Source organism: Callithrix jacchus, chromosome 5, assembly GCF_049354715.1.
Source record: "Callithrix jacchus isolate 240 chromosome 5, calJac240_pri, whole genome shotgun sequence".
In the NCBI taxonomy this organism is placed as follows: Eukaryota; Metazoa; Chordata; class Mammalia; order Primates; family Cebidae; genus Callithrix; species Callithrix jacchus.
Genome location: NC_133506.1, coordinates 86,692,368 through 86,718,724, shown reverse-complemented (window position 1 = coordinate 86,718,724; position 26,357 = coordinate 86,692,368). Strand labels below are relative to the sequence as shown.

The 26,357-nt window shown below is 48.9% G+C and overlaps 1 protein-coding gene and 1 long non-coding RNA gene across 22 annotated transcripts in view; one reads left to right on the top strand and one right to left on the bottom strand.

Moving 5' to 3' along the window:
- Positions 1–26,357, bottom strand: part of MAPT (microtubule associated protein tau) — a 130,956-nt gene that overhangs the window by 49,731 nt on the left and 54,868 nt on the right. For 8 of the 21 annotated variants that reach the window (XM_035300255.3, XM_035300260.3, XM_035300262.3 and 5 more), the window contains exons 2-4: positions 15,075–15,194; positions 6,009–6,095; positions 3,419–3,505 (exon numbers count right to left, since the gene is read on the bottom strand). In XM_035300255.3, coding sequence (XP_035156146.3) covers positions 3,419–3,505; positions 6,009–6,095; positions 15,075–15,177 — 277 coding nt within the window. In that variant the 5' untranslated portion in view covers positions 15,178–15,194. The remainder of the gene's footprint in view (positions 1–3,418; positions 3,506–6,008; positions 6,096–15,074; positions 15,195–26,357) is intronic. The other 13 variants (XM_035300261.3, XM_078373401.1, XM_078373402.1 and 10 more) reach the window with 3 other exon arrangements.
- On the top strand, positions 663–26,356 carry LOC118153744 (uncharacterized). Its single transcript, XR_004743263.3, has 5 exons — positions 663–808; positions 18,780–18,840; positions 20,897–20,970; positions 22,173–22,276; positions 26,232–26,356. It is a non-coding gene; the product is annotated as an uncharacterized LOC118153744 (long non-coding RNA).

The window sequence follows — 26,357 nt, the reverse complement described above, 5'->3', positions numbered from 1 at the left end:
CCTGTTTAGGAAGCCACATCTCACCCCAAACAAGAAAGAATGAGAACGTTCTGGACCACATCAATAGCACCCAAATCAATATGCTTTAAAAACACCAATTTCTGCATCACGAACCATCAGGACATGGTTAAAGGACAAAGCATGCAATTGTCCAGAGGAAGAGTTTATAAGGCAAGTCGGGCACATTGACATGCATTGACTTCAGGCCACCAGAATCACCAGCATTCCCTGAGGACAGTGTCAGAGGCAACTGCCTCTGACAAATGCCTACATGCTGCTGGCCAGGCCATTAGTCTTATCTCCCAGGCCTGCGATGAGTCAGTCTCTGAACCTAAGACAGGAATGCTGGATCCCCAGCACTGGCCAGCACAGGCCTGTGTAAAGAGCTGAGGTGTGGGAGAGGAAGGTTCTCGAGTTGCCTAGCAGCCACATGGTAGCTTCAGAAACACCCAGGCCACTGGCAGTTCCAGGCAGCTGCTGAGGGGATGGGAGGGCAGGCAGTGGGCTCAGAGGGCTCCCATCGCTAGCGCTAGTGTGACACAGACACCCTCAGGGTCCATCTGGCTGACAGTGAGCTGCCCACAAAGCCCACTGGGGACAGCACCTTGTCATGTGACAACATCACTGAGCAAGTGTTGGCTCAACTGCCCAGGCACAGCTCTGAGTACAGATTCGGCCTGAGTTTCTGGCAACGTGATGGAAATGGCAGAAAGGCTCAGAGCAACAGCAAGTCCAGCCAAATGCCAGAGTCCTTGAGACAGAGGACATGAGGAGGCTTCCCCGGACGTCCTCGCTGCTGCAGCACTGGGTGAGTTACCCTGCTGTCACACACCAGTGCAGAGCTGTGGTAGCTGGCCCAGCGTGAGTCAGGAACTGGAGGCTGTGCAGCCTTGATCCCACCAAGGAGGGAGGGAGGGCACGGAGTGAAGGGAGGGAGGGCACGGTGGAGGGAGGGAGGGCACGGTGGAGGGAGGGAGGGCATGGAGTGGAGAGAGGAAGGGCATGGTGGAGGGAGGGAAGGTGCCAAGCGGAGGAGGGGAGGGTAAGGTGGAGGGAGGTGGGGCATGGTGGAGGGAGGGAGGACACAGTGGAGGGAGGGAGGACACAGTGGAGGGAGGGAGGGCATGGTGGAGGGAGGGAGGGCACGGTGGAAGGAGGGAGGGCACGGTAGAGGGAGGGAGGGCACGGTGGAGGGAGGGAGGGCATGGTGGAGGTTGGGCCTCACATCACTGATGGCCTCTCTGTACGCTGGGAGTGTTTTAGAAGAGCCAGGGGGCCCTGTGCTCTCCAGCAAGGCAGTACCCTGCAGCAGGGTGGCCACACTGCACCCCGATTGGATGGGCTGTGGGGAGTTTCACTGGAGTGCCAAGAATAGCCAACAGGATAGGCCAGAGCGAGGTGCCAACAGAGGTCTGTATGCCGGTAGCTGAAGGCATATGCACCCAACTCCAGAACCTCCCCACCACATGGAAGGCGTAAAGGGGACTTTGAAGAGGATTTCCTTGGGGAGAGTGGCTTGGGGGTGACAGGAGTGGCTACCTGGCCACCCCCCATCACAGTCCCAGCACAATTGTTTCAAGGCAATACATTGGGACACTTGGTGAGTGTCCCCTCTGGTTAGGGACCTGGTGGACTGTGGTCAGGGCCCCACCAAGGAACACTAGAGGATGGAAGATGGGCTGGCCTTGCTTTGGGGGCAGAGCAAAGGGCAGTTGCTACAGCCCCGAGGCCCATCCATGCACCCACAGTTTGCTTTGCTGGCGTGTTTCCCATGGACCCCATGTGGGGACAGGCCAGACAGAGGGCATGGGAGCCTCATATCATGTCTAAGAGGCGGCCACCAGCAGGACCGCAAAGGTGAGGCTGCAGCCAGATCTTCAGACTCCCATGGGGCCGAGGAGAGAGGACACAGCCACCAGAATCCAGAGCAGAGGAAGGGCTCTTTGGGGGAGGATAGCTGGAGATGGCGGGCTGGGGGAAGAGTCTAGAAGAATTCAAATAAGGTCCCCATGACAGACAGAGAGAGAGAGTGTCTCCTTGACACCTCTGCAGCGAGTGTGAGGCAGCTCACACCAGGAGCGGCTCAGTAAGGACATTCCTGCGTCTCTCACCCCTCCCCTCCTTGCCAGCCCCCCAGGGGAACAGCCGCAACTCTGAATGGAGTTAGAAGCTTTGACTGTCACATGGGACTGGGCGGTCTACATTATTTAGCATTTGCACACTGTGTTTCGCCACTGTGGAGACTAAAGTACTTTCAGTTACTTTAGAGTGATGGAAAAGTCAAGAGTTGTGTCGAGTTTTCATTCTGGGCAGGGGAGAGATTTCCCTAGTGGAATAATTGTGAAGGGAGAGGAGGAAGTTCCAGCTCCCCGTGATCTCATCCTGTGGGTTGTGCCACGGTCTTCAAATGTCCTTCATGCTCAAGGATGAGGTTGTTCCTCACCTTCTAGGACATCCCCTCCACCCATCTCAGGAGACCCACCGATCAAGTCACAAAGCAGAAATGCACTCAGCAGGGGGCAGGGTGGGGCTGCTCTCAACACGCAGAGCCCTAGAGAACGCTGCAGGCTTCCCCAGTAGCTGCAGAGATCACCATCTTTAGGAAACAAACCGCTTGCCTGGGCACATCTTCCCTGCGCTCCATTGCTAGTGAAATCCTGTCTAGACCTCTTCTGCATTTCTTGTTGGGCAACTGGGCACCCTCCAAATCACCAAACTAATGGCTGGCATCTTTACATAAGTGCAGGGAGTAAGACACGCAGGAAATGTCTCCGGGAGCGCCAGGCTATGTGGGCGCTTCCTAGGCATGGTGGGCTGAGCCACTCTTGGGTGACTGCGGCCTTGAGCCCAGCGTCCTGCCTAATCGATTCCCCATCACCCGTGTTAACAAGGTATTTTCATCATGCCTGTTCTACATGACTACATTTGAAAAGGAGACAGAGTCCCAGAAATGGGAGCCAGGTCACCTGTCTCAGCTCCTCTGGGACCACCCCATTATACTCGCCAACATGTGCGGTCCAGTCATCTGCACCCTCTGTGCACTCAGGTGACCTTGGGGTCCACCCCTTAAGCGGTGACCCTGCACCGAGCAGTCTGAGCAGGAGGGTGGATTGACCTCAGGTGTCTGCCACCATCTGCCCCAGAAAACCCTGCAGAGAACTCCCTGGAACTGATGTGCTGACTGAGGCAAGATGAGGAGTGTCTAGAAGGAGTCCAGAGGGCCCTAAATGACCAGGGAGGTCACCAGGCACCAATGCATCGAGCTACTCACAACCCAAGATTCTCAGAAGCCAGCATCCCCCCCATGTTCCTGCCTCACAGGGGGATAAACACACAAAGCGCCCTCACTCTGTTGCAGGTCAGCTGGGGCACCCAGCAGGGTCTTGACTGCCCAGGGGTGTCTGGGGCTCACCCTCACCTGTGGTTCCTTCTGGGATCTCCGTGTGGGGCTGGGCAGCAGCCTGCTTGCCGGGAGCTCTCTCATCCACTAAGGGCGCTGTCACATCTGGAAACCACCGAGAACCACCTTAGAGGGGCCACGACGAGCCACGTCTAGCCCCTCACCTTTGCTTCTTGTGCAGGAGCAATGCGGGGAGGGGGAGTGAGGAGGGGATCAGCCATTTGCGAGAAAGCAGCCCTGAAGCAGGGCTCGAAGCCCCCGCTGCCAGATCCCCAGGAAGCAGACTCACATGCTGCTGCGTGGTACTGGCTCACGAACTGCCTGCTCATCCACCAGGGAAGGCTGGCAGTCCTGTGGAAACGCTGCCATGAAAGGGACTGCTAGGCATGGCCCCAGCCATTTTTAAAGAAAAAAATATTGAAAACCAGATGATTGCTCACAGCTATTTGATCCTTAAGTCGAGAATAAAGACTAAGACAGCAGAGGGACTTCAGGGTTAGGGCGGGGCCTATGGTTTTGCTGTGAGGTTTTGGGTAAGTCCTTGGTCCATTTTGATTGGACACTTTCCTCATTTGCAAAGTGGGAGTGTCATCTCTAGGTGACTTCCAAGACTTCTACCAGCTTATCCAACCCTTATCTCCAATCCCATAACCCACAGTCCAAAAGGGCAGAGTCCCCTATATGGCAATAAATAGGACCAGTCCTGTCCAGATTCAGGCATTTGACTGTCAGGTGGGTCCACCTTCACAGCAGAGGCAGGAGCGAAAGCTCTGCCACCAGGAGCTACTATCAATTTCTCATCAAGATGAACACTTCCAAATCGGCGTTCCTCCTGAGCAATGCCCTGGCACACTCCCAGGCCATTCTGGGTACACATGAGGAGTTGTCCGCCTTGAAGGCTTTCCAAGTTCAAAGAAGGGCATTTTAATTCTGGTTGTCTTGGGTGCCCGCGGAGCAGCCAGGCAAGAGTCCAGCCCCAGCAGGGCTCCCTCCACCAGGGGCGGGAGCCAAGGCTCTGGAGTCTCACACCTGCACAGGGTCCAGGGTACCTCAAGACTTGTCCGGGAGATTCTTCCTCCTGTTGAGGGAGCACTGAAAGCCAAGGCTTGGGAAGCTTGGCATGAGGCCTAGCATCGTTTGGTAGGACTTTCTCAGGATAGCAGGCAACTTGCAAAACCGTCCCGACAAGATGAGCAGGAAATGTCTTGCATCACTGGCTCTAAGAAGGAGAGCCAAAAGAATTTGACATGGATATTCTCACGAAGCTAAGAACCTCAGCGGTAAGGCCCACACCTGCTGCGTCCTCCAAAGATACAGCATTATACCAAGCAATGGGCAGGCACCTGACAGCCACTTTCCGAATTAATCCAAAGGCGGGTGCTTGGGGAGACACTGGGACCAGTTTTTCACCCTGAGACCCAAGATCCAAATGAATGTGAGAGCCTGAGAAGTGCTGAGAAAGGAACCTTGAACCTTCCTGGGGAGGATGGAGAGATAGAGGGGCAGATACTGCCAACTGGTAACTGGAAAGCCATTATCAATATTCTTCTCCTTTGATGTCTTCTGCTAAAGAGGCTCGAAGGCAAAATGCTCACTGTCTCAGCCTTGTTTGCAGCAAGGGATGGCCATAAGACCCAGCTCTGGCCAATGAGACTAAGTAGAAGACTGCCATTTGCAAGAAAACTCCTGCTTTCCTAATAAAAAGGGGACACATTTGCTTTCAGGGCCCTTTTGGCCAGTGGGCCCCAGGGCCCCTTTGGCTTCAAAGGCAGATGTGATGGCTGGAAGTGCAGCAGCCGCTTTGTAACCATGAGGCAACAATACAACCCTAAAGATGACAGAGGATAAAGACAGATAAAGATCATGACCCTTGAGGTCATGATCCTTGAGAAATGACCCTTGAGGTACTGCCCAAGTCCATGCATCCGATTATGTGAGACAAGGAAACCTCTTCATGTACATGCCACAGTTAGTTGGGGCTTCTGTTTCTTAGAGCCAAATGTAGTCTTGACTGACACAGATGGGAAGCAGGAGATGATCAAAATCAGGACTGAGGAGCATGACAGGAAGTACGTGAGGTGCTAATAACCTATATGCTGACTGTCTGGTAAGGACAGGTGAGGAGAAGAGCTGGAACAAACACTGTGGCCAAAGTCCAGAGGCCAGGCCACTCCCAGAGCCCACAAAATGAAGGATGCTACGGCAAGATCAGATGTGCACTGCCCTGCCCCTTCCTTCAGCCAAATGGCTGCTCTGGGACCTGCTGGCCCCTGAAGAGAGAGAGAGAGGAGGGGGCTTTTGGAGTGGGTGTGGGAGGACAATCATACCGAGGGGTCCTTTGTGAAGGTGTGTGTGGGACTCTCCAAGCATGGCTGCCTCCAGAGCACGCATGGGATGAAGGTGCCCACACTCAGCACCAGCGAGCAAGGCATCAAAGCAGGGCTCTGCTCCCGCCCACTGTCCTGCAAAGCACTCAACCAGTGAGCACAGCTCTCAGCCAGGGGGAGAGGGAGCAGCAGATGCAGCGGGGAGGGAAGCTCAAAGCATAGCTCAGCACAGGCTGGAGGCATGGAGGGGGCGTCTGAAGGGAGCCATGGGGTGGGCCCACCTTCCACTGTCGGAGTGCTCTTAGCATCAGAGCTTTCAGAGCCCGGTTCCTCAGATCCGTCCTCTGCGGGGGTCTGTAGGGGAGATTCTGGAACACACACAGTGAGCCCTCAGAACAGCGGCCTCTCCCAAGTACACCCTTCTGATCTCAGGAGGAACTGGGGAGTTGTGTCTGGTGAAGCTGAAAATCCCTCCTCGTGGAAACAGTTGGAACACAGCCTTGTGACAGATCCACAAAGGGGACCAACCCTACCTCCCTCCCTGCCAACATGACTGTGCCCCACATCAGGGACATCAGACAAGGATGCAGGGGATGTGCATTCGCTCCTGGGTGAGAGGAGAAAGTGTCACTTCACCACCTAGTGGTACCACCTGAGGCAAAGGTTTATCTTCCACTGATCAACGGGCAGCAAATACCAGAAAGCCGAGCCACAAATGAACCTTCTGCTTTGTCACTGCTATTAGTTAACAACGAGCAGACACCTGGAAAAACACTCAGAGATCCAGCCCCTTCTTTGGAAAAGGAATCAGCTAGGGCACACAGCGCCTACTTCTAAGTGGATGTTGGGTTTGGACTCCGCCCAGCTCCCTTCATAGAAAGTTCTCCAGTGACTGATGGACCAGCTGTGAGTTACATTGGAAATGGCAGCCATGGGTACCCACAAGAAAACTTTCCTTTCAGAGTCAGAAGCCTGGGTGGAGGCCCAAATGACCACGTGGTTGACAGTCACACCATCCACCAAGAATGTCCTTAGTAAGGCGGTTTTCGTTGGCTGAACAGAAATGAGAAAACTACCGCCGCCTCCTGCAAGGACTCAATTGTCCCCTCCCCTATGGTACTTTGGCCACTGGGAGTCACTCTGCCCTGGTTATTTTATGGGCTTATCAGTACTTCACGCAGTATTGGGGCTGAGCAGGCCAAGGCCTTACACTATGGAAGATTGAGACTTTTTGAGAGCCCGATATATACAGAGCTGAGTGCTAGGTACTGGGAAGGGACAAAATGCTCAAAAGACACAGCCTATGCCCCAGGAGCACACACTCTCCTGAGGGAGGATGGCCACACAGAGCAAAAGACTCCAGGGCAGGCCCAGGGCCAGCCAATACTGTCCTTCTGGAGGTTCCCCACCAGGAAGTGGGAGTTGCAGGCTAGAGAGCACAGGACCAAGGCTCAAGATGGCTGTGGGTGCAAGTCCCAGTTCCACTTCTTTCTAGTCAGGTGGTCTTGGACCTGCCTCTCAGGGCCTCCGTTTCCTCATTTGTAAAATGGCTGAGATGACCTCAACTCTACCCGCCTCCTCCTAGAGCTTCTGGGAGGATCCTATGAGTGAATGTTGGTAAAAGCACCTTCAAACCATAAGGATTTACATGTATGGACCTAGTTCTCATTGATGTAAAGGAGCCAAGTGCTTATGTGGGCAACCCTGGGCTTCCCTTCAACTCAGTCCCACTGGGCTGTCCACAGGGAACCACTGTGGTAAGTCATGGCACAAACCACGATGGGTAAGTGGGTGGATGGATGATTGGATGAATGTATTATTGCATAGGTGACTGGATGGAGGGGTGAATTACTGAATGATTAGATGGATGTATAATTGGGTGTATAATTATATGGATGGATAATTGAATGATTAGATGCATGTATGAATGTATAATTGGATGGATGTGTAATTGGATATATGACTGGATGATTAGATGGATAGATAAATGGATGGATGATGAATGGATGATGTATGGATGTATAGATAATGTATGTTTGATTGAATGGATAATGGGATGGATGGAGGAAGGAATGGATGGATAATTGGATGAATGCATGGAAGAATGAATGATATAGAGATGTATGGTTGGATGTATGTATGATGGACGGATGACTGATGGATGGAAGGATGGATAGATAAATGGATAGATGGATGAGCTGGTGGTTTATGGATGTATGATTGTATATGTAAGACTGGATGGATTATAGGTTGGATGAAGGAAGGGATGGGTGGATGGATGGATGGAGGGAAGAATGGATGATGTACAGATACATGATTGGATGGATGTATAGTAGGATGGATGATGGGATAAAGGGATAGATGGATGGATGGATGGGTGGTGTATAGATGATTGGTATATGTATGATTGGGTGGAAGGATAAATGGATGAATGGATGGATGTGATGATAACACGTAAAGCTTCCATCTAGATTTCTGAGTTCTTAACCAGTACCTCTTGGTCATCTTCCCTCAGCGTCTCTTATGCCTGGCACTGCATGCCCAGAAAAACCTCTCCAGTATTCCCCATGGTGTCTCAGCCATCACATCAATGGTTCCTCAGTTCTCAGCTCAGTGAACTCACTCTCCTCCATATGAGAGAAATTCCTCACTCTTCATGTGCATGGTGGCTGAATGGGTTTCCTCTACCATCTAATTGTCCTATTCATGGCTTAGACTCAAATCTGGAAGACTGGAAGATAGATCAGGGCCTCTAGAGTTTTCTTCCCTGTAAAATGGGAATGGTAGTAGCTCCACTTGCTCACAGGGCTTCTGTCAGCATGAAACTGCTGAATGCTTATTTAAAGCACTTTGTACCATGCCTGGCATGTGAGAAGCCCCCAATAAGTGGCAGTGATTATTTTTAGTCATCATGATGTCACCTTGGTTGATGGGCCCAGTGTAGCACTGCTCATGCTCACTGGCAGGAACTTGAGTATTTTGTTTAGTGCTGATGGTGATGACGCAGATCTCGACTGGGAATCCTGGAGGGCCCCTAGCAGTTAGCTGACCATTGTGCCAGCTGGACAAAGTGGCTCTGGTCATGTGAGGAAAAGTCAAGCATCACTTTGTAGCCACAGCCCACCCACATGAGATTAATACTCCATCAAGCACATGGGGACTTTTAGTCTGGAAGCTGCAAACACTCCCTCTGTGGCACAGACTGCTGAGGGTCCACCTGGTGTCCATTCTCGCCATCCTCCTTGGGAACAGAGCCTTGATATATAGGACAGGGCTGTGCCCAGTTAAAAGGCCACATCTTACAGCCTCCTGGGCAGGAAGGGGTGGCTGATGAGACCTAAGAGAAGGCATTGGATAGGAAGTCCAGGATGTCTGGATGGGAGGATGGGAGGAGCTCAGCTGGGAGGGTCTCCCTTCACGTCCAGCTCCCCTTCTTCATTTTCCAGCAGCCTTTCTGAACATGAGACATCTTGAACATGGAGCACATGCTCAGAATGGTGTGGGTTTGTTTTTCCTTTTCTTTTTGTTTTTCTGGCTGTAAGAAAAGATTATTGTCAGCTCACAGGCTGTGCAAAACAGGCTGGGTACCAGAATTGGCCTGTGGGTCACACTTTGTGTAGCTCTGCTTTAAGGAATGGCTCTGGGGCCTTGGTGGGGGTCAGGATGAAGGTGTAAAGTCTCAGGGCTGCTGTTACAAAACCAAGATTTGTGGTGAGGAGGTCTGTGTTGGGTGGAATGGAGGTGAGGTCTCTGGGTGCTGTGGAGGGCTGTGGGAGGAACTGGCCAGGGTCATGAAGGACAAGTTGATGGTGGTGCCATCAACAGCAGTAGAGAAATGAGGAATGTCCTGGGATGGGGGAGGATGGAGCTTGGTTTTTACTCGTTAGGTTTTGGGTGTGGCTTGGGCATTTGGTGTTGTCCCTTGGGTGACAGGAGGAAGGCACTCCACTTGGGGTGGTGGTAATTAAGAGTCAGTTTCATGATGGGGCTGGTTCTGTGCATGTAGCAGAATGAGAAGGTGCAAAAAAGGCAAGTGAAGTTCAAGTGCACTGTGGGACCAGACACCCCACACCTTTTGTTAAAACACTGTCCTGGATACCTGACCCTGGCTGTGCCTGTCCCACAAAGAACAGCTAATCCTAAAGAAGCTTCCAGCATGAACAGAGCTCTTGGTCCTGGAGCTTGCAAAAGCCTGCAAACTGCCTCAAGAAAGCTTTAGACAAATGGCGAGGCAGCATCATGTTGCCTGTCTTCTGGGTTCTGCTATGTTTCAGCGGCCTTGACTGCCAGGGCACAGGAGCATTTACATGAGCGTAATAGTGCTCCTTTCCCCAGTCCGTCCCCAGCCTGAGCCTACAGTCCTTATCATTTGCATTGGCCTCCTTGTTAAATTCCTTGGAGGTAGTGAAGGAGGAAGAAGCCTCTTTTGCCCATCTTATCTGGAAGGCATAACAAGTTAACTCATCAACACCTTTTAATTCATCAGGGTGCATTATTTTATCAGGTAACCAACTTGCATCCACTTTTCAGCTTTCTCGGGCAGGTGTCCAGCCATATTTCACTCTTAGCATCCACTTAGATACTCTTTGTTCTGGTATTTAATGTGTAGTTTCTTGTCTTCTGTCACTTATTTAAAATGTTGTTAGTAAAGTGACACCTTATGCCAAGTCAAAGCTGTCACTCCCGACATAGAAACAGCTCCTTGTAAGCCCTCAGCAGCAAGAATTAATTTGATGAGGGCTATGAACACCTTAACTATCACTTGCTTTCTTGGAAAGTATACTCTTTGTGTAAGCCAATTGTCTTCAAATGCTTTCCTTTCAGAGCATTTTCAAAGAGATTGCCACTTTAAATGTTGCATTTTTATATACAGTATATATAGTGCATATATATATACACACACACATATGTTTGGGCACAGAACTTCTGATCATGTTTTATGTGAAAGCATTGAATAGTTTTAGCAAACATATTTTAGGCAGCTCTGAAACACAAAATAACTTAGTGAACTTGTCCTTATTTTACACATTACATTTAGTTTTCTCTTCAGAAAATAAGAGTGGAAAACCCACTTCTTTCCCGGCCTTTATTTTATTTTTGTTTTTTGAGACAGGGTCTCCCTCTGTTGCCCAGGTTGGAGTGCAGTGGTGCAATCACAGCCCCCTACAGCCTCAAACTCCCGGGCTCAGGTGATCCTCCCAGTTCAGGCCCCCAAGGAGCTGGGACTACAGGAGAGCGCCACCACACCTGAGTAATTTTTGTATTTTTTGTAGAGATGGGATTTCACCACGTTGCCCAGGCTGTTCCGAATTTCCTGGGCTCAAGCAATTCACCTGCCTCAGCCTTCCAAAGTGTTGGGATTATAGGTGTTAGCCACCATACCTGGTCTCCTGGAGTTTATTTTAAATGAACTTGTTATTTATTTATTTTTTTGAGACTGAGTCTCACTCTGTTGCCCAGGCTGGAGTGCAATGGCACCCTCTTGGCTCACCGCAACCTCCGCCTCCTGGGTTCAAGCAATTCTCCTGCCTCAGCCTCCCAAGTAGCTGGGATTACAGCTGGAATTAGCCACCATGCCTGGGTAATTTTTGTATTTTTAAGTAGAGACGGGGTTTCACCATGTTGATCAGGCTGGTCTCGATCAACCTGACCTCGCGATCTGCCCGCCTCAGCCTCCCACAGTGCTGGGATTATAGGCATAAGCCACCACGCCCGGCTACGAACTTGTTATTTTGGAACAGTTTTTGATTTACAGAAAACTTGCGAAATTAGTACAGAAAGTATATTCCACATCCAGTCCCCTTGCTGCGAACATCTTACATGATAATGGTACATCGGCTGCAGCATAATACATATTTTAAACTTTCTCTAAGCCAGGCTGCCCTGCCTCGAAATAGAATGTCATTTTTCACTGGCACAATTCATAGGAGGCATATGTTGTGCTTCTAACTTGGATTCCACCAAGAGAGTTTAAAAACTGAAATTCCAAGGGGCCCTGTGGAAAGAGTGACAAGGGGGAAATATGGCCCATGTGGAGCTGCAGCCGTGGACCTGCTCCGGTAACCCATGGGCTGAGGATGAGGCTCTTTTGCCACCTGGGAAGCGGACGTGATCCGTGCTCATGGGCTGTCATGAGCATCACTTGAGCATCAAGTGACACTTTCACTTCTGTGGTGAAAGCCTGTTGCCAACAGTAGAGTACTATGAAAATGTCCCAATAAGCATTCTGAGGTAGTTCCCTTATAAGTAGGGCGGCATTTACTACCACCCAAATCAGGGCAATTGAAAGAGAAAGCAGCACTACTTTTTTTTATTTTCGAGAAGGAGTTAGCCAGGTCTGGTGGCTCAGGCCTGTAATCCCTGTACTTTGGGAGGCTGAGGTGGGCAGATCACAAGGTCAGGAGTTTAAGACCAGCCTGGCCAACATGGTGAATCCCTATCTCTACTAACAATACAAAAATTAACCAAGTGTGGTGGCACACGCCTGTATGCCCATAGTCCCAGCTACTTGGAAGGCTGAGGCAGGAGAATTGCTTGAACCCAGGAGCCTGAGATTATGGTGAGCCAAGATCATACCACTGTACTCCAGCCTGGGCGACAGAGTAAGGCTCTGTCTTTAAAAAAAAGAAAGAGCGAGAGAAGGAGTCTCGTTCTGATGCCCAGGCTGGAGTGCAGTAGCGTGATCTCGACTCACCACAACCTCCGCCTCCCAGGTTCAAGTGATTCTCCTGCCCAAATAGCTAGGATTATAGGTGCCCGCCAACATGCCCAGCTAATTTTTGTATTTTTAGTAGAGACGGGGTTTCACCATGTTGGCCAAGCTGGTCTCCAACTCCTGACCTTGTGATCTGCCTGCCTCAGCCTACCAAAGTTCTGGGATTACAGGCGTGAGCCACCACACCCAATTGAAAGCAGCACTATAAGTGAAGACACAGAACAGATGGGCTGGGATAGGCTGGGATAACCACATCCCAGTCCTGGGCACCTGATGAGGGAACTCTTGGTCTCTTTGTCAGGAAAAGAGGCAAAATGTGGCCCCCAATTCCAGTCTCCCCCAGCAGTACCAACTGCCAGGGGGCAGCTGGGAGAAAGTGGTTTCAATAGGCTAACCTTCGGAGTTGAGGTCTTGGGGGCTACCACCCCTCACTTAACACATCCTGAGCACCAAGGTGAGGAAGGGACAGGGAGGCAGTGTGGAGGGAAGGAGAGGGGGAAGGAATGGGAAACAGCAGAGAAAGAAAAAGATGGAGTGGGGAGAGAAGGAAAGGGAAATCAGGAGAGGGAAACTGGGATAGGAGGTGGAAAATGGAGTGGAGAGGGACACACTGAGGAAGGGACTGAGATGGGTTTATTTGTTATTATGATTTGACATGGGGGTCTCATTCTATCACCCAGGCTGGAGTACAGTGGTGGGATCACGGCTCACTGCAACCTCCACCTCCTGGGCTCAAGCGATTTTCCTTCCCCAGCCTCTTGAGTAGCTGAGCCTATAGGCACATACCACCATGCCCAGCTAATTTTTAAAATTATGATCTGTAGAGATGGGGGTCTTACTATGTTGCCCAGGCTGGTCTGGAACTCCTGGGCTTGAGAGATCCTTCTGCCTCAGCCTCCTAAAGTCCTAGAATTACAGGCATGAGCCACTGTGCCTGACCTCTAAGAAGGATTCACAGGAGAAAACAGATCTCCTAGCTTGGAGCCTCTCAGCTGCCCTCCCTGGGGAGCTGAATCTGGCAGCACTGGCTAACGCTTTCCATCTTTCTATCACCACATGATGGCTAGTGCACATGATGGCTGGCAGCACTGGCTAGTGCACCATCTTTCTATCACCACATGATGGCTGACCTCAGGCAGGGAGGCTGGGCTGGGCTGCACTCCCCCTCTCCCTCTCACCTCCCCACCCTGAGCTTCTCAGACGCCTCTGAGCACTCCTGAAGAGTGTGCCCATGTCTTCCTTCACCTCCCCTCACCTTCCTAATTCCCAGATTCCTCATAATCCAACACTTTCCCTGATTCTACAGATAGAAATCTGAAACGAGCCCCCAACCAGTCCTGGGACCTCTCCAAGCTGGGACAGCCACTCACTATGCGAGAAAGCTGGTGATCCCAGCTTCCCACACTCAGGGCCCCTCCCAGCGACCCCACCCACTCCAGGGATCTTCCCAAACAGACATACCCAGCAGAGGTCACTTCCCACCTTGGAATTCCAAGGCTTCCATCCACTGCCCATACCCTGGGGTGCAACATGTTTTATATTTAGCATTAAAAGAGAAAAGTAGACTGCCATTTTGCTTCCTTGGAAATTCGAATGGAGGCAGGGACTGAGCCCATCTTGCCCTCTGGCTGCACTGTGGGCTGTTCTGTGAGCACTCACTGCCAGCAACATCCACGGAAAGAAGGGGTCCTCGCAGCACAAGCCGGCACCCTTGACCCAACCGAGCACTCCAGCAGTGGGTGAAGGGCCAGCATGGAGAGACAGAGGAGGGCTGTGTGCTCTGTGGGGTCCCCAAACATGTGGTCTGACAGTGAAATGAAACACATTTCATTTGGAAAGAGAGAAGAGGCTGAGGCAGTTTGGCCAAAAGATGGTATTATAGAATATTTAGAAGTTGCTGCAGTTTATTAATGTGGCTACAGTAAGAATCCCAGGGCTACCAACTCTTGCTCAAGAGAGGCCAGGCAGGCCCGAAACAAGAAGAGATAAAAAGCAATGTTTAAAGTCACATATTTTACATGCTGGTCAATACCACTGATTTATAAGCTAAAAGGTGTGTCTAAAGCCTCAAAAAGCATGTATTTGAGAGACTGACAAGGCCCTGCCATCTTTGTCTGTACATTCACTCATGCGGCTAACTCAAGGTAAATTTCATTTTTTTTTTTTTTTTTTTTTTAGACAGGGTCTTGCTCTGTTGCTCATGCTGGAGTGTAGCTGCATAATCACAGCTTACTACAACCTTGAACTCCTGGCTTCAAGTGACCCTCCTGCCTCAGCATCCCGAGTAGCTAGGACTATAGATGTGACCCACAACACCCAGCTAATTTTTAATTTATTTTTTAGAGACGGAGTCTTGCTGTATTGTCCAGGCCGGTCTCAAACTCCTGGCCGCAAGGGATCCTCCTGCCTGAGCCCTCCAAAGTTCTGGGATTATAGGCGTGAGCCACTGTGACTGGCCATAATCCCACTGCTTGAGTTATCTTGGTCCACTGAAATTAATGAGGCTTTACTCTACTCATAGTCTAAGACAATAATGTATTTAAAACTTCTTTACAATTCTGGATGCAAACTGTTCCTGGCAGCCCTTGGCTTGCAGTGATCCTAAGCCTGCTGTGCATGGCTGTCCACTAACCTTTCAGGCCAGTGTCTGTGTCACCCTCTTGGTCTTGGTCCTCCAACCCGTACGTCCCAGTGTGATCTTCCATCACATTGAACTCCTGGCGGGGCTCAGCCATCCTGGTTCAAGGCTCACCTGGGGAAAGAGAGGAAGATAAGTTCTGTGGAGTGTTGGGGGGCCGAGTGGGGGTGTAGAGAGAGAGGAGCCCCTCCTCCCAGTTCACGACAGGCAGATCTCAGCCTCCCTGCCACCCCCTCCAACAGCTGGATGCCCATCCTCATCCCGTGCTCCATATTCCTGCCCAGGTGTTATTTACATCTATCTGCACGCTTAATTTACCAACACCACATCAGTTCAGGTTCAAAACCACCAGGTGAGGGCCAGGCGTGGTGGCTCATGCCTGTAGTCCCAGCACTTTTGGAGGCCAAGGTGGGTGGATCACCTGAGGTCAGGAGTTCAAGACCAGCCTGAACAGGTGTGTGGTGGGCATCTGTAATCCCAGCTTCTTGGGAGGCTGAGGCAGGAGAATCGCTTGAACCTGGGAGGCGGTGGTTGCAGTGAGCTGAGATAGTGCCACTGCACTCCAGCCTGGGTGACAAAGTGAGACTGTCTCAAAACAACAGCAAAAACAAACAAACCCACCAGCTGAGGCAGGTGACGTGGGCCTGACTTGTTATTCCCAGCTCTCTTTTCACTTCATTAAAAACACCAATGCTGCTGCCTAGCAGTTTGCTCTTTCTCTTTAATAGTGAGGGTAGGACTGAACAGGAGAGGGGTGGCATCATCAGGGGATGCCTGGTGAGGAAAATGAGGCATGGAGGTGTGAAGGGATGGTTCAATCAGCTGGCAACTGGCAGCAAAACCAACGCGGGACTGATCGGGGGTGTCCTGACTCCTCCAGCTCTGAGCTCGCTGGCTTCCCTGGAGTCAGACTGTGGTCCCCACTCATTGTGCTGGCACCCACCAGGTTCCCCAGGTGTGTGTTCCAAGGGTAGCTCTCCTGGTGGGCTGAGAAGCACTGCACAGAGGCTGGTAGGGGCACGAGGCTTCAGATCTGAAGAGCAACATGTACCCTTTACCCCAAAAGCCCCAGCAGGGAGATGTGGCTTCAGCTCTGCAGAGGTAGCCAGAAATCACCACTCATTCACACTTCGTGCTCATCTTTATTGTGAATTATTATTATCATTACTATTTTAAAAATAACTTGTGAACGATCCAAGATGGCCGATCGCTAACATCTCGGGATTGCAGCTCTCAGTGGAAGTGCAGAGAACTAGAGGACGCTACACTTTCAGACAAATTCTGGTCGCTCACGGAGCAGAAGAACCCCAGTGGAGGAGTCACACAGGTTGCCAGCACGACTCTTGTGGCCGGCGCAGCGGTTTCGCCGGCACCTCGGCGCGGCAGCTCTGGGAGCAGAGTAAACAGGGCTGGCTCCCCTTCCAACCGAGATTTGGAGGACCCACACGGGTCCCCAGCACGACTCCTGAGGCCGGTGCAGTGGCTGTGATAGCACCTCGGCTCGGCAGCTCTCGGCGCAGAGTAAAGGAGATGGGTTCCCCTTCTGACCGAAGTTTGGAGCCCAGGGAAGGCAGAGGCGCCTATTACGGACACAAGAAGGAAGCCAGACAGGAGAATCCTGGGCAGAAAAGCACCATCAGTCTTAACGCCACTGTTCTGGCCCTGGGAACTAACAACTTGGACGTCCACTCAAGAGACCTAATCTGAAAGTTGGTAATTTCAAAGAAGACAGGAGGATAAATTTACAATGATGGGAAGAAACCAGCGTAAAAAGGCTGAGAATACTCAAAATCAGAAGCCTCTCCCTCTAAAGATGATCACAGTTCCACATCAACAATGGGACAAGGCTTGATGGAGAACGAGCGCATCCTGATGACAGAATCACTCTTCAGGGAATGGATAATAAGAAACTTCTGTGAGTAAAAAAAACATGTTGTAGCCCAACGTAAAGAAACTAAGAATTTTGAAAAAAGGTTTGATGAAATCCTATTGAGAATAGACAACTCAGAGAGGAATATAAGTGAATTAATGGAACTGAAGAATACAATATAGGAAGTCTGAGAAGTATGCACAGGTTTAAACACTTGAATTGTTCAAGCAGAAGAAAGGATATCAGAGGTCAAAGTCCAACTTAATGAAATAAAACAAGAAGACAAGATTAGAGAAAAAAGGTTAAAAAGGAATGAGCAAAGTCTCCAAGAAATGTGGGACTATGTGAAAAGACCAAATTTACGTTTGATAGGTGTACCTGAATGCGACGGAGAGAATGAATCCAAGCTGGAAAATACCCTTCAGGATATTATTCAGGAAAATTTTCCTAAACTAGCAAAGCAGATCAATATTCAACCCCAGGTAATACAGAGAACACCACAAAGATATTCCTCAAGAAGAGCAACCCCAAGGCACATAATCGTTAGATTCACTAGGGCTGAAACGAAGGAGAAAATACTAAGGGCAGCCAGAGAGAAAGGTCAGGTTACCCACAAAGGCAAGCCAATCAGACTTACAGCAGATCTCTCAGCAGAAACTCTACAAGCCAGAAGAGAGTGGGGGGCCAATATTCAACATCCTCAAAGAACAGAACTTTCAGCCCAGAATTTCATATCCAGCCAAACTAAGCTTCACAACTGAAGGAAAAATAAAATCTTTTATGAACAAGCAAGTACTCAGAGATTTTATTACCACCAGGCCTGCTTTACAAGAGCTTCTGAAAGAAGCATTACACACAGAAAGAAACAACCAGTATTAGCCTTTCAAAAAATATACCAAAAAGTAAAGAGCACCAACATAAAGAAGAATTTACATCAACAAAAGGATAAAACAGCCAGTTAACATCAAATGGCAGTAACCCTAAATTTAAATCGACTAAATCACCCAATCAAAAAACACAGCCAAAACCCAACAGCATGTTACATCCAGACCTGTTTCACATGCAAGGATACACAAAGACTCAAAATGAAGGGATGGAGAAAGATTTACCAACCAAATGGAGAGCAAAAATAAATAAATAAATAAATAAAAAGCAGGAGTTGCAATTCTCGTATCGGATAAAATAGATTTTAAAGCAACAAAGATATAGTGGTAAAAGGATCAATGCAACAACAAGAGCTAAGGATCCTAACACCCAGATACATAGAGACTTAGATTCAATGAGACAGAAAATTAATAAGGATATCAAGGACTCGAACTCAGATCCGGAACAAGTAAACTTAATAAATATTTATAGAGCTCTCCACTTCAAATTCACAAAATATACATTCTTGTCAATACCACATCACACCCACTCATAGGTTTAAATGAAACATTGATTGGCCATTATTAATACCCATTTTTTTCAGAATAAAGCAATATTTCCTTTCACCTTCCCTCTTTCTCTTCCTCTTTCTTCCTCTCCTTTACTCATTTTTTCTTCTTTCCTTCTCTCAAAAAAAAAGAAAAAAAAAAAAGAAATCAACTTGTAAACCTCTAGATCCAGGTTGGCAATGTCTCTCTCATTGCTTAATTTCCTTCCTTCCCTTCCCTTCCTCCCTCCCTCCCTCCATCCCTCCCCCCTTCCTCCCTTCCTTCCTTCATCCCTTCCTTCCTCCATCCCTTCCTTCCTCCCTCCCTTCCTGCCTTCCTCCCTTCCTACCCCCCCCCCCAAAAAAACAAAAAAAACTCATAACTTTGAATTTCTGAATGTTTTTGTTTTTGAGACAGAGTTTTGCTTTGTTGCCCAGGCTGGAGTCCAATGGCATGATCTCTGCTGAATGCAGCCCAGGTAAGCCATCCAGTTTGGGTTGTCTCATTCAATCTGCAGGTAAACCTTTGTGAACACGAAGAAGTTTAATGAGCACAGTGGTTTTGTTCTTTGGATTTGATCGATTCCTTTCAATGATCAAGTTGCTCCTCTTGGGACATGGTGAACAGAGGTGTGAAAGTACAAGTAAAAATCGATGTGCTGTCTTTTCTTACACATTTGCATATTCTCATATTCACAGCTCATGGCTATAGGAGGCCTGAATTTTTTTTTTTTTTCTCCTGTGAATAATCCAGGATAAATACTTTGTGGCTTTTTTGGGAGAAGGAGGGATAGGGTCTCACTATGTCGCCAGGCTGGTCTCAAACTTCTGGGCTAAAGTGATCCTCCCATTTCCGCCTCCCAAAGTGTTGGGATTACAGGCATAAACTGCCACCACGCCTAACTCTATCCACATTTTGAGTAAAACAATACTTTGCTATTTATTGATGAGAAAAGTAAGACAATCTTATTATAGAAAATGTATTTATACAGAGCAAGATGGGAAGAGAAAATTATCCCTCTGCCCAGAAGCGATTACTGCTGACATCCTGCCATACCAGACTCTGACAATCACAGATTCAGCTTTCGGAATTTTGGTCCATGATGAATGACGTGAGACTCCAGGGCAGGCAGCACAAGCCATCTGGCTGAAGAATAAATTTGAACCCTTCTTCCCCTATGGGGGCTGTGTGGGAGTGAGGCATTTAGCAGGGAGTGAGCCCAATCTGCCCAGCTGCCTGCCTGTTCCCAACACGGCTGTGCTGTTCTCAGACCTCTCAGGGCACACAGTGACTCTGATGAAGAGGCAAAAATGCGACTGCTTTATGAAAAATGGTCTTGAAGCAAAAGAGGACATTTTGACCACATTTGAAAAGGAAGATACTTTGTGGTACCAGGGCTTGACTTCTAATCAGTGTATAACAGGAAAGATCAGACACTTGTGCAAACATGTCTTTTTTCACGAATCCATGGATTTGCAAAGGGTTGGGAACGTATGTTAAGGATCTGTGATGTTTCCTTCTAGCCTTTTATTCTATGTATTAAAAAATATAGTTGCAATTATGCTACTTGCTTTTTTCATATAAGATTATAGCATGAGCATCTGTTGGTCACTGAAAGCCTTTGTAAACATCAGGGGCAGTAACTACCAAATGTTCCTTCCTACATACGTACCATCTTTTCCTAACCATTCCCTAATGGTTAGCACTGAAATGGCCTCAGTTATTCCAATATTACAAATAATGTTGCACTAAATATCTTTTTGAAAAACTTTGTCCATAGAAAATTTTTTTTTTTGAGATAGAGTTTCACTCTTATCACCCAGTCTGGAGTGCAGTGGCACAATACTGGCTCAATGCAACCTCCGCCTCCTGTGTTCAAGTGATTCTCCTGCTTCAGCCTCCTGAGTAGCCAGGATTACAGGTGCCAGCCACCACACCTGGCTAATTTTTACAGTTTTAGTAGAGACGGTTTTTTACCATGTTGGCCAGGCTGGTCTTGACCTCCTGACCCCAGGTGATCTTCCTGCCTCAGTCTCCCAGAGTTTAGGGATTACAGGTGTGAGCCACCATGCCTGGCCGACTTCGTCCACAGAATTTTGATAAGCATCACCAATTGCTTATCGGGCTTCTTCCGGGTGGTACGGCTGTAGACACCAGTGGCTTCTCAGATACGGGGCAAGTGCGTATGAAGTGTGAGTCTTGTCAACACTGCGTTAATCATACACCTAAATAAATGCCAAAAAATATTTGTGCTTATAGATGAAAAATGATGTTTTCCTAATGTAAACTATGAACTTGGGTGATAAGGATATGTTAATGAGGATTCGTCAGTCATAACAAGTATAGCACTCAGATGCAGGATGTTGGCAGTGAGGGAGGCTGTGCGTGGGGGCCAGGGAACTTAGGGGAAAATCTCTGTACCTCCATTGTTTCGCTGTGAACTTAAAAGTGCTCTAGAAAAGTCGATTAAATAAAAAAATATATCCTAGTGTTGTTTAAATATGTGATTTTTTTTCTTTTCTTTTTTTTTCAAGGTGGAGTCTTGCTCTGTTGCCCAGGCTGGTCTGCAATGGTATAATCTCAGCTCACTGCGACCTCTGCCTCCCAGGTTCAAGAGATTCTCCTGCCTCAGCCGCCCCAGTAGCTGGGATCACAGGCACACACCACCATGCCCGGCTAATTTTTGTATTTTTAGTAGAAACGGGGTTTCACCATGTTGGCCAGGCTGGCCTCAAACTCCTGACCTCAAGTGATCTGCCTGCCTTGGCCTCCAAAGTGCTGGGATTAAAGGTGTGAGTCACTGTGCCTGGCCTGATGTTTTAATTACTAGTGACATTAGCATCTTTTTCCTTACTCTTGCTTTTTTTTTAAGCCTGGGTCTCACTATGTTGCCCAGGCTGGAGTACAGTGGTGTGATCTTGGCTCACTTCAGACTCTACCTCGGGGGCTCAAGTGATCCACCCACCTCAGCCTCCTGAGTAGCTGAGACTACAGGTGTGTGCCACCATCACACCCGGCTAATTTGTATGTTTCTTTGTAGAGGCAGGGTTTCACCATGTTGCTCAGGCTGGTGCTGAACTCCTGGGCCACTGCTGAACTCCTGGGCCGGTGGTGTTGAACTCACTGGATCCAAGTGATCTGCCTGCCTTGGCCTTCCAAAGGGCTGGAGTTACAGGCATGAACCACTGCACCGACCCACCCTCATTCTTTTTTTTTTTTTTTTAAAAGACAGACTCTGTCGCCCAGGCTGGAGTGCAGTGGTGCAATCTCAGCTCACTGCAACCTCCGTCTCCCAGGTTTAATTGATTCTCCTGCCTCACCCTGCTGAGTAGCTGGGACTACAGGCATGTGTGTGCCACCACGCCAGATTAATTTTTGTAGTTTTAGTAGAGATGGGGTTTCACCATGTTGGCCAGGCTGGTCTCGATCTCCTGACCTTGTGATCCACCTGCCTCAGCCTCCCAAAGTGCTGGGATCACAGGTGCGAGCCACTGTGCCTGGCCCCTCCCCCTCATTCTTTTTGCTTCTTTGTTCAGGTCTCAGTGCTCATTCTAATGACTTGTGTGGGCTCTTAATTTATGCGTAACAGTAACCCTGGATCATATTTGTGGCAACTATCTTCTCCAGTTGGTTGCCTTTTATTTTGGTTTCTGATGTTTTGAGGGGCAGGCTTTATTTTTTATAAAGTCAAATCTGTTTTCCTTTGTGATTTATTCCATTGCTCTATGGTATACAAAGATTAGCCATTTTCTTCTATGCTTTTAGTGGTCTAATTATTTATATTTATTAATTCATCTGGAATATTTTTAGGTTTAAGACTGAGTGAGGCTGAAAACTTACCTCACCCCCAAAATATAACAGCTAAAGTCAATGGACCAAGACCTATTCGTAAACCAACCTGCCCTCTTCCCCAGGTGAATGTACCATGTACTCTGTCCCATTCATCTGTCCTGATTTAAGCTCTGGATCTCAAGTCTTATTCTCTAGGTGGGATCAGATATCATCTTCTTTTCCAAAATTATTTGACCTTCTCATAAGTTTTGTCTTCCAGATGTACTTTAGAATTTTTTTTCCTGCATATTCTCAAAGTTCCATTGGGATTTTGGCTGGAATTGTATTATATGCCAAAACTATTACTCTCTTCATGATATTTAGTTTTCCCACCCATGAGCACAGTATGTTTTCCCATTGTTTTCTGGTTTCTGAATCTCTTGGTTGGGGGTGGAACGTAGTCTGGCACCCTTCTTGCTATGGCCATGTCTCCCTGGGCTTTACGTCACTTTTTTGAATGGGCCTCTCCCTCTCAACACGAGGATGATTAATTAACCAGGGCTCTGGGGCTCACAGCAGAGATGTGGCTGGGGTGCCAGTGCTGGGGCTGGCACAGTGGCAGTGGTTCCATTGGAGGTTTCCAAGGAATGAACAGGAGAGCCACTTCCCAGGCCTTTTTTGATCAGATGTAATCCCCTGTGGAAAACTTCCTGCTCCATGAACTTGTGAAAAGAAGCTGCTAGAGCTCAAGATGAGTTTCACATGATGAGCCCATCTGCCCTGGTCTCTGTGTTTGAGGTCAGTTGTTCCCGATGCGGTGGTTGCCAATATTTTAAATTTGCGGGTTCCGGAGGGAGCAGCTCCCTTTGGAGAGAGCCTCTGAAGGAGCCTGAGAAGTGTGAGAAGCCAGGGCCCACCTGCTGAACAGCTCACTATGCTGTGTTCATCACCAAGTCCCAAAGCCCCCTGAGGTGCCCTGAAAAGACAGGCTGGTGGTGAGGAAAGTTCTCTTCCTTTGGTCACTGAGTCCTGCCAGCCCAAGCCCACTGCCCAGGCACCATGCCCCTATCAGCTCATCCCTTTGCATAAAACCAGAGCAGGTAAAAAGTGCCTTTTGGACAGCCAGGCTCGACCCAGACCTGGTCATGAGTATTAACTCTAAGTAGACCTTGGAGACCTAAAATGTGTCTCAACCGTTTTCAATGGGCAAATTAGGCATATGTTAAAATGGAAGGAGGCCGGGTGCAGTGGCTCATACCTGTAATCCCAGCACTTTGGAAGGCCAAGGCAGGCAGATCGTCGGAGGTCGGGAGCTTTAGACCCACCTGGTCAACATGGTGAAACCCCGTCTCTACTAAAAATACAAAAATTAGTTGGGTGTGGCGGCATGCACCTGTAATCCCAGCTACTTGGCAGGCTGAGGCTGGAGAATCACTTGAACCCGGGAGGCAGGGGTTGCAGTGAGTTGACATTGTGCCACTGCACTCCAGCCTGAGCAATAGAGTGAGACGCCTCTCAAAAATGGAAAAAAAAAAAAAGGCAAGGAGTGTTTGTGCAATGTGAGCCATTCGCCCCTCTGCCTTATGTTGGAACCTCAGAGGTGGCTCCCAACACGCTCGTCTTAGGTCCCATGTGGGGCAGAGCTGCTCGTGCTGTGGCTACCAACACCCGTTCTCTGCACATCAACACACCGCCAAGTCTGTGGTGATGGGGTACACCACTGGACACGCTGGCTGCTCCCCATGCGCTGTAGGTGGGTGAGGTGGCTGGCTTGGACTTTGTCCACAGCAAGGGCAGCACCAGAGGTGCCCTAGGTGAATCTGGCAGCAGCAGGTGGGGCCAAGTGGATGGGTAGGGAATGGCCATCAGCAGGGAGGTGACTGCAGTGGTCCAAGCATGCAGTGAAAAGGCAGAGGAGATGAAAAGGAATGAACAGAGCCTAGAAGTATATTTGAGAAAACACTAGACTGGGCTTCGAAATTAGGTTGAGGTTAGGGAGAGGGATTAGAATCGAGTATTACGCCACAGGTGGCTTGGATGGCTGGGAAACAGGGGGCAGGGGTCACAGTCAAAGGGAACACCCTCAGGGGGAAGGCAGCTGACAAGGGTGGGGTCTGTTTTTGGAAGAGCCACTGCTTCAGAGAGGAGTCCTGCCCTCTTTCCCCTGACTGCATTTTACTAACTGGTAACTCATGTGACTTAATGAGCTCCAGAAAGTGTGTTCTACTATGCCCCTTGGCATATAATTTAAAATTGATTCATTTTTATATTATTTATTTTACTTCATATTATTTATTTATTTGGAGACAAGGTCTTGCTCTGTTACCCAGGCTGAGGTGCAGTGGTGCAATCACAGCTCACTCCAGCCTCAACTTCCTGGGTCAGGTGATCCTCCCACCTCAGCCTCCTGAGTGGCGGGGATCACAGGTGTGTACCACCATGCCTGGCTAATTTTCTGTATTTTTTGTAGAGATGAGGTCTCACTGTGTTGCCCAGGCTGGTCATGAACTCCAGGGCTCAAGCGATCTGCCTGCCTTGGCCTACCAAAGTGCTAAGATCACAGATGTGAGTCACGGCACCCAGTCTAAATTTTTATTTTTTATGAACCTTTATTTTTATTTATTTATTTATTTATTTTTAAAGTTTTTTTTTTGAGGCAGAGTCTCGCTCTGTCGACAGGCGCCAGGCTGGAGTGCAGTGGCGCAGTCTCGGCTCACTGCAACCTCCGCCTCCCACGTTCAAGCAATTCACCTGCCTCAGCCTCCCAAGTAGCTGGGACTACAGGCGTGTGCCACCACGCCCAGCTAATTTTTTTGTATTTTTAGTAGAGACGGGGTTTCACTATGTTGGCCAGGATGGTCTCCATCTCTTGACCTCATGATCCGCCAGTCTCAGCCTCCCAAAGTGCTGGGATTACAGGCGTGAGCCACCACGCCCAGCTTAAGATGGGGTTTCACCATGTTGGCCAGGCTGGTCTTGAACTCTTGACTTCTGGTGATCCACCCACCTCAGCTTCCCGAAGTGCTAGGATAACAGGCGTGATCCACTGCGCCTGGCCCTATGAACCTTTATTTTTAATGGGTTTTTCAATGGAGAGGTACGCAACTTTAGCTTCAGGTCGAGGTCGGCACATTGTTTCTGTAAAGGGCCAGACAGTAAATACTGAAGGCTCTGTGGGCCTTGCAGCCTCTGTTGTAAGTGCTCAATGTGGTTGTAGTGGGAAAGCAGCCACCAAAGATAAATGAATGAGGGTGACTGTGTTCTGATAAAATGTTATTTATAGATATGGGAATTTGAATTTCACGTAACTTTCATGTATCATGAAACATCATTCTTATTTTTCAACCATTTAAAAATGTGAAAACCATTCTTAACTCAAGGACAGTTTCGGCCCATGGGCCAGAGTTTTCAGACTCCTTTAGGCTTCTCCAGTATTTCTTCAATTGAAAAAAAAAAAAAAACTGCAAATCAGTCTTAGCAAGAATCATTGTATGTTCTGGTCACCTCTTATATTCTCTGTGGAGTTCTGCTTTTCTTTTTTTTTTGAGATGGAGTTTTGCTCTTGTTGCTCAGGCTGGAGTGCAACGGTGTGATCTCGGCTCACTGCAACCTCTGCCTCCCAGTTTAAGAGATTCTCCTGCCTCAGCCTCCCAAGTAGCTGAGATTAAAGGTGCCCTCCAACATGCCCTGCTAATTTTTTTTTTTTTAAGTAGAGACAGGGTTTCACCATGTTGGCCAGGCTGGTCTCGAACTACTGACCTCAGATGATCCACCTACCTCAGCCTCCCAAAGTGCTGAGATTACAGGCGTGAGCTACTGTGCCCAGCCAAGTTCTGCTTTTCATGTTGGGTTTTCCTCAGCTGTTTCTAGAGGTTTCCAGACGTTCCAAGTCAGAAGCAGCAGAATCAAGAGTCATTCCCAGGACTTGAGGCAGTGCCCCACTGTTCTGGGGGCTAGGGATGCTCGTCCAGGGTGTTTCACAGCTGGGTTGCCTCATTCAGCTCCACCGAGCAGATGACAGGGCAATGGGTCTCACTGTCCTGGTTTCTAATAAAGATCCCTCCTCCTCTTCCTCCTCCCCCTCCACAACCCCTGCAGGACAACAGAGAGTCAGAAACACCAACAGAAGGCTGATGAGTTACAGGGGCTGATGCAGAAATCAACTCATCCTTAAAATACAGGCTACTATTTAGTATGCAAAATAAATAAACTGTGTGCCTCTCA